The sequence below is a fragment of the Scylla paramamosain genome, chromosome 2 (genome assembly GCF_035594125.1).
Source record: "Scylla paramamosain isolate STU-SP2022 chromosome 2, ASM3559412v1, whole genome shotgun sequence".
NCBI classification, from domain to species: domain Eukaryota; kingdom Metazoa; phylum Arthropoda; class Malacostraca; order Decapoda; family Portunidae; genus Scylla; species Scylla paramamosain.
The window spans coordinates 5,037,127-5,045,000 of record NC_087152.1 but is presented as its reverse complement, the minus strand read 5'-3'; the positions used below and the strand labels follow the sequence as shown (position 1 = coordinate 5,045,000).

Genomic DNA, 7,874 nt, shown 5'->3' with positions numbered 1-7,874 from the left:
TTTTGCATACATTTTCTTCCATTCTTCGTACGATAACATGAGTTTCTGTCACTCCTTTCTTTTTCAATAAATCTCGTTGCATTTTTGCCAGTACAAGTGCTAATGCAAGTGTTAATACCTATATTTTGCTAACACTTCCTTTCTTTCTTCTTGCAGTACATTTCCTTGCCTTTTGCCTACATTTTTTTCCTTCTTTCCTTTTTATAATAATTCTTCTTGCTTCTTTCTTACATTTTTTCCGCCTTTACTTCTTACAATCGTTCTCTTTACTTCTTGTCTACATTTTTTCTGCCTTTTTATAATCGTTCTCCTTGCTTCTTGCCTACATTTTTTTTTTTCGCCTTATATCGTTCTTGCATCTTGCCTACATTTTTTCTGCCTTTCCTTTTCACAATCGTTCTTCTTGCTTCTTGCTTACATTTTTTTCCGTCTTTCTTTCTTATAATAGTTCTTGTTTCTTTCTTACACCTTCCTTAACTTCCCTTTTCTATATTCGCAACGATACTCACTCTAGAACCCAACAAAGCAATCGCAACATGACCAGGAAGCCGCGTCTCTCACAGCCACGCCTTGCCTCTTTCACTGCTCCGGTTTCTCCTCACCTTTATGAACCAGATTCGTGCAAATGTTGATTATAATTTTCAAAGGTAACACTCAAAGCAGAGGAAATTATTGAAAATTTAGTATAGCTTCCTGGTACGTGTAGTTTAATTTCCGCGTTATGAAACTCCTAGGGTTACTCAATAATCTAACCTAACCTAACCTAACCTAACCTAACCTAACCTAACCTAACCAAACCTAACCTAACCAAACCTAACCTAACCTAACCTAACCTAACCTAACCTAACCTAACCAAACCTAACCTAACCTAAATTAACCTAACCTAACTTGACCTACCTAACGTAACTTAATCTAACCTAACCTAACCTAACCTAACCTAACCTAACCTAACATCTAACCTAACCTAACCTAACCTAACCTAACCTAACCTAACCAAACCTAACCTAACCTAAATTAACCTAACCTAACTTGACCTACCTAACGTAACTTAATCTAACCTAACCTAACCTAACCTAACCTAACCTAACCTAACCTAATCTTACCTAACCAAACCTAACCTAACCTAACCTAACCTAACGAAACCAAACCTGTTAGTATTCTATTGTAAAAAAAAAAAAAAAGTTAACTGCGCCAGAATGTGATATTTTAGGTGTCTGTGGGTGAGTGTCTTTTCTCCGTATTCATTAAACGTTTCATCATTGTGTCTCAAATACTTTTAACATGCATTAGAAAGGAAATGTTGTGTTTTTTTAAGAGTATTTATGATTCTCGTAGTGATATCTCAACAAGACGCAAAGCTTCCTCAGAAAGAAATTAGGAAAAGGAAAAGAAATTAAAAGGTAATTGATAAAGAGTTAAAGAAGTACACTACAGCACGCTTTAATGGAAGCTACCGTGTGTGTTTTTTTTATTTTAAGTGTTTCCATGGTGTTAGTAAAAGGCTGAGAAGACACATAAAAAAAATCTAAGCAGGAATAAATGTCAAAAAAAAAAAATCATAGGTAGTAAACCCCCCAAAAAGAAAAAAAGAAAAGAAAAAAGAAAAAAAAACTGAAGGAGAACCGAACACTGCCAGTAAGGAAAAAATAAATAAATAAATATCCCATGAAAACAAGTACAACCACTTCTGTATCTGAAAAAAAAGAAAAGAAAAGAAATAGTGACGAGAGACCAAACCGCTTAAGACTTCGTATCTTGAGGTCCTTGTGCTGACTCCTTTGTGGCCACGAAATGAGTAGCGCTGGAAACAAAGGGAAGGAAGGAGCGAAGTTGCAGCAAGAAGCAAGGAGAGTAATTGTCAAAGGGAATATATGTATAGTAAGAGGTAGCAACAAGGAGGAAGGAAAGTAAAGAGTTTTAAAAGCTGTTTTTTTTATTTTTCTATTCTTTTAGGAGGTGAAAGCAAAAAGTTATGAGAGTAAAAATGAGTTCAAGGTAAGGAGGAAAGAGGGAGAAAATGGTAAGGAAGAGATAAAGGAAGGAAAAAAAAAGAGAAAAAGTGTGAGGAAAGGATAAAGAGAATAAAGGCAAGTAAGAATTAGGGAATATTGTAAAATGAGAGGAGGGACAGTGGAAATAAGGCGTGTGGGAGGACGAAAGAGTGAAAATTAAGTGAAAAATTTAGAAAAGTAAGTGATGGAAGTGTAAGAGAGTAAGGAAAAGTGAGAGTAGATAAAAATAAAGATAGTATAAGTAGAAGATAAAAAAAAATGATAAAAGAATAAGAATAAAGAAACAAAAGGCGAATAATAAGAGAGGGTATAAAAATAGTACTAAGCAAAAATGAAAGTAACGGCGAATAAGAAGAAAACAAACAAATCTGAGCAAGGAAGAAATGAAGAAAAAAGTTATATGTAGTAAAAAGAAAAGAAAAAAATAAAGAAAGAAAAGTGAAATACAGAAGTTAGAAAAGAAGAAAAGCGAGTAACAAGAAAAAGGAAACAAGTATAGTCAACAAACAGGATAAGGGAGAAAAGGAAATAAAGAAAGGAGTGTGTAAAGGAGAAACAAGTAAAAATAGAGTAAAGGATGGGAGGGATTGAAAGTGGCATTACTACACACACACACACACACACACACACACACACACACACACACCTGTAAGTGGCAAGCAAGCTTTTATGTGTGTGTGTGTGTGTGTTTTAATTGGGGAAAGGGCAACTGAAGCGGAAATTACGCCTACACACACACACACACACACACACACACACACACACACACACACACACACACACGTAAAAACAAACTGCTGGGGGGAACTTTAGTAATAAAAAAAGAAATATTTAGCGACTCCAGAGCAGGAGTGTCACACCTCCACTGCAGCCACCAGAAGTACAGTACTCTCGCTCTCTCTCTCTCTCTCTCTCTCTCTCTCTCTCTCTCTCTCTCTCTCTCTCTCTCTCTCTCTCTCTCTCTCTCTCTCTCTCTCTCTTACTCTCTTCCTTTTTTTTTCAGTTCCTTCAGCCTTTGTTTCTATTTTTTCTTCTCCTCTTTCCCATTTACTCTCTTTGTCTTTCTCCTCCTTTCCTTCTCTTTCTTCTCCTTCGTTTCTTTTTTTTTCCGTTATTGTTCTTCCTCCTTTTTATTACTCTTTTTCCTTATTTAACCCTTTCCTTTTCTCTTTTCATTCTTTTTCCATCTTGCTCCTTCCCATATCCCTTTCTTCCTCCCTTTCCTCTTCATCTTCATTTATCCTTTCTCTTCCCTTCCCTTCCCTTCCCTTCTCTTCAATTTTCCTTCCATTTTTTTCTTTCTCTTTCTTTCTTTCTTTTTTCTTTCTTGTCTTTTCCTTTCCTCTCCTCTCTTCTCCTTTCCTTTCATTTCCTTTCCTTTCCTTTCCTTTCCTGTCATTTACTCTTCTCTTTTCTTCTCTTCTCTTCTCTTTTCTTCTCTTCTTTTCTTTTTCTTCTCTTCTCTTCTCTTCTCTTCTCTTCTCTTCTCTTCTCTTCCTCTATCCCTCTCTGTTCCTCCTTTATCCTTCCCTCTCCCTCATTCCCTTACAGTTTTAAACACAATTTCCTTCCTGTTTTCACCACACATCGTCCTCCATTCATCAATATCTTCCTTCTCCATTTTCATGATAGCATTTCCAATGAAACCTTCCTCTCTTTTTTTATTTTCATCTTTTCCGTCGCCATTATAATTCCAATTTTTCCTTCGGCTGTTTTATTTCCTTATTTCTTCTTTTTTTTTTCTTCTGTCTTAAATTTTTGTCTCTTTCTTCTTCACATTTTTTTTGTTCCTTTTTTTTTTTTCTTGTGTCTCTGGGTTTAGTTCTTTCTTTCTTTCTTTCTCTTAATTTATTATTTTCCTTTTCTTCTCGTCTCATTTTTAGTTCAAATATCCTTTCTTTTCTGTTTTCTCCAAATTTTTTCCTCCTTTTCCTGTTTTCTCGTTCATTTTATTTCCAGTTGCCTATTTTTTTTTCACTTTCCTTTAGTTTCCTTTTTATCCTTCACTACTCTACCTCCGTTTTGATCTTTTTAATTTTTTTTCCCCCATTCCTCGTACACGTCTTCCGTTTTCCTCACCATCTCTTTATCAATCTCCCTTTCCTTCCTACGTTTTCCTACATTCCCTTTTTCTTCCCTTTTTCTCTCCTTCCTTCCCTATTCTTCTCGCCTCCTTTGCTCTTTGTATCTTTCCTCTATTCCCTCAACATCCCTCTCCCGTTCTCTATCTCTTTAGCAACCTTCCTTTTCTTCTCCTTTTTCTTCCATTCCTTCCTTGCATTTCCTCTCTCTCTCTCTCTTTCTCCACTAACTCTACTAATCTTTCTTCCTTCCTTACTTTTCCTAATTCCTTCCACAGCCATCTTCTGTCTCCACCAAGTCTTTCGCAATCTTCCTTTCCTTCCCCTTTCTCCTTCTTCCCTCTCTCCCTCTCTCCCTTCCTTCCTCTCTTCCTTGTCCTATTCACCTTCCGGACCGTCATCAACTTCTCCTTTTCATTCCACAACCTCACCTCTTTCTTCATCTCATGCAATCTTCCTTTCTTTCCCCATATCCCTCCTCCCTTCCCTGTCCCCCCCCCTCCGACTCTCATCCCCTTTGTCCCCCTCACCCCCGCCCTCTGCACCAATCCACCGTCGGCTGTTGGGCAAATAGGGCGGCACTAAATACACGGCACTGAATGGCTGGCTACTAAATTTACGCCGGCGTGAGAACTGAGCTCCCCCAGCAGCGACCCTGTCAGAAGAGAGGAAGTGGTGCTTGCTATACACCTCACCCTCTAATTAGGCCAGGCAAGGAGAGAGAGAGAGAGAGAGAGAGAGAGAGAGAGAGAGAGAGAGAGAGAGAGAGAGAGAGAGAGAGAGAGAGAGAGAGAGAGAGAGAGAGAGAGAGAGAGAGAGAGAGAGAGAGTGTTCATTTTCTTTGTTGTAATGGAAAGAAGGAAGGAAAGAAGGTTGGGTAGAGAGAGAGAGAGAGAGAGAGAGAGAGAGAGAGAGAGAGAGAGAGAGAGAGAGAGAGAGAGAGAGAGAGAGATTGTTAATTTTCTTTGCTGTAATGGAAAAGAAGGAAGGAGGGAAGGATGGAAGAGGGAAGAGGAAGGGGAGAGAGGAAGGAATGAAGGAAAAGGATATAATAGAAGGAAGATTTGAGATATTGTCCATTTATATTTTTTAACAGTAATGTAATGAAGTAAGGAAGCAAGAAAAGTGGAGGAAGGAGAGAAAGGAAGAAAATGGAGGAAAGGAAAAGTGTGTGTGTGTGTGTGTGTGACTGTTTGGTTTTGTTGCTGTAATGGAGCGAAGGAAAGAAACCAAAAAGGAACGAAGGAAGGAAGGAAGGAAGGAAGAAAGAGCTGAGCAATTGTTAGGTTTTTTTTTTCTTACCAGTGATGGAACGAGTGAGGGAAACAAGAGTGGAGGTAGAATATAGAAGGAGGGAAGAAAGAAAGGGTTACTCAGAACTATTAGAGAGGGAGAGAAAGAGAAAAAAAAAAAAAACTTACATCCAGACGCAATAAAAGACAGTAAATGGGGGAGTGACTTTTGTGTTGTGGTCTTTGATTGGTGTGTGTGTGTGTGTGTGTGTGTGTGTGTGTGTGTGTGTGTGTGTGCTTTCCTGCTTAACTGCGCTGTGTAATGACAAATTATATAGCACACACACACACACACACACACACACACACACACACACACACACACACATGTACAAGCGTGATTCATACCCTGCATTATAATATTCATCACTTATAATGAACTGTTGTATTGGGTGTCATGACTAATTGTAACGGCATAGTGTGTGTGTGTGTGTGTGTGTGTGTGTGTGTGTGTGTGTGTGTGTGTGTGTTCGTAATTTTGTATGTTTGAATATTGTGCCCTATACATATTTCTTGTCATCCTATGTTTTATTTTTTTTTGTTGTTAATTTTTTGTTGATTTTTATTTTTGTATTCGTTTAGTTGTTTTTTTTTTCATTTATTTTCTGATTGTGTGTGTGTGTGTGTGTGTTCGTAATCTTGTATGACTGAACACCTTTCCCTACACACGTTTCTTACCTTCCTTTGTTTAATTTTTTCTTTGCTCATTCGTCAGTAGATTTTTATTTAGTTATATTTAATTATCATTTTCTCCCTGACGCGTATAAAACAGTATTCTAATTAGTCCAAGTAAGAGTACAGCTTTACTCTAAGGTGCTGGAGTCCTTCATAACGGTACCTACTTCACAGCTCCTCACCCACGCCCCCCCTCCCCCAGAGCACCACCCTCAGCTCTACACACACCCACCTTCCTCACCTCACCTGCTTCTTTTACCCCCTTGTTGCCTCCTCCATCTACCGAAGTGTATGTTCCTTTCATCTTCTACCTCTTGTGTAACCTCCGCCACCTATTACCTCTTTCACTGTCTCCTCTACTTTCTCCCTCACCTCTCCTACCCATTCATTCTTCTTCTTTTTTCCTTCGCCATCTTAGTTCCAGTTTTCTTTTTGTTTAGTCTTCATTTCGTCTCCTCTTCTTCAGTATATAAGTATGTAAACCTCTTACCTTCTCCTTTACTTATTTTCCTCATTTACTCCCTCTTTCAGTGCCTCTCTCACCTATTCCCCTCATTCATTCCACCTCTTTCCCCTCCCATCCTTCACTCTTCATCTCTTCCCTCTTTCACGCTCTCTTTCATCTACCCCTCTCACTCACTTCACCGCTTTCCCCTCCTTCCCTCTCTCTCTCTCTCCCTTCTAGAACCTCTTCCACCTCCTGACTCAGACAAATGCTCCACTGGGAACCTAATACAGGTAGCGATCAGGTGTAAGTTCCCGGTACGTTATATCCTCGCCGTGCTGCCTCCCTTCTAAGGCCCTTATTCAGAAATGCTTTGCTCTCTCACCACTATTCTTTTAAAGGCCATAGATAATCAGCCGGATTCTCAAGTCTTTCTCCTTTGAATAATGTAAGAATCTTGCTAATCTCACACAAATACTCTTAAAAACAAGTGTAACCTCATCTAAGGCCTTTCGGAAGTAGTGGAGATGCGAAAGAGTTAAGAAGGGACTAAAAAGGATGACAAAGGCGGTTGTGGGTAGCGAAGTATTCGGTACAAGAGGGGGTTGAATCTTCCCTATTTACGTTCGTTGGTGAGGCGTGAAGCTAAAGGGGATCTGATCGGGGTGTTTCAGTTCGGTGAGGGATGTACACACTAGGTCGCAGGGGTGTTGTGTGTTGGTGCCTAGTGTTTGTTTATCAGGGAAGGACAAGGAGATGGGAGTGTTGAGGTGCTATAAGGGGTGACAGAGAGAGAGAGAGAGAGAGAGAGAGAGAGAGAGAGAGAGAGAGAGAGAGAGGAGAGAGAGAGAGAGAGAGAGAGAGAGAGAGAGAGAGAGAGAGAGAGCAAGTTTTTTAATTCACACGCGTAACTTTATCGCACACAGCATGAGAAAACTTTTATGATATGGAATTTTTACCCACACCCACACCCACACACCCACACACACACACACACACACACACACACACAGGGCTGAAGGTGCGATGAGAGAGAAAGCCCAGCCACGCCCTTCTCTTTCCCCACCATCACACAGCCAGCAGGACGGAACCAGATAACACGTGCCTGAATACCAACTCAAGCCATCCCCTCAGTACTTCCAATTCCTGCTGCCTGTCCATGCCGCAGCTGTGGACGTGATGTTCGGTGCTGTTGCAAGACTGTGGCGAGGCTGTGGCCAAGCTGTGTCTAGTCGCTTCCCACGCTGCACATTTAACGATATTGGCATTCTGGTTGCTTGCTTTGCTCGGCCGTTCAAGATCTGCATTTCTCTGATCCTAGACGCAGCTTGTGTCGATCCCTACCGCCTGTATGGGGCCGCTGCCTGGC

At 40.0% G+C, this 7,874-nt stretch overlaps 1 protein-coding gene across 1 annotated transcript in view; it reads right to left on the bottom strand.

The window, feature by feature from the left end:
- The window catches only part of LOC135106379 (nephrin-like), a 43,339-nt gene extending 35,673 nt beyond the window's left edge, over positions 1–7,666 (bottom strand). Inside the window, exons 1-2 of the mRNA XM_064015334.1 lie at positions 7,623–7,666; positions 4,624–4,748 (exon numbers count right to left, since the gene is read on the bottom strand). Of these exons, the coding sequence (XP_063871404.1) occupies positions 4,624–4,748; positions 7,623–7,666 (169 nt within the window). The remainder of the gene's footprint in view (positions 1–4,623; positions 4,749–7,622) is intronic.
- Between the last annotated feature and the right edge of the window lie 208 nt (positions 7,667–7,874).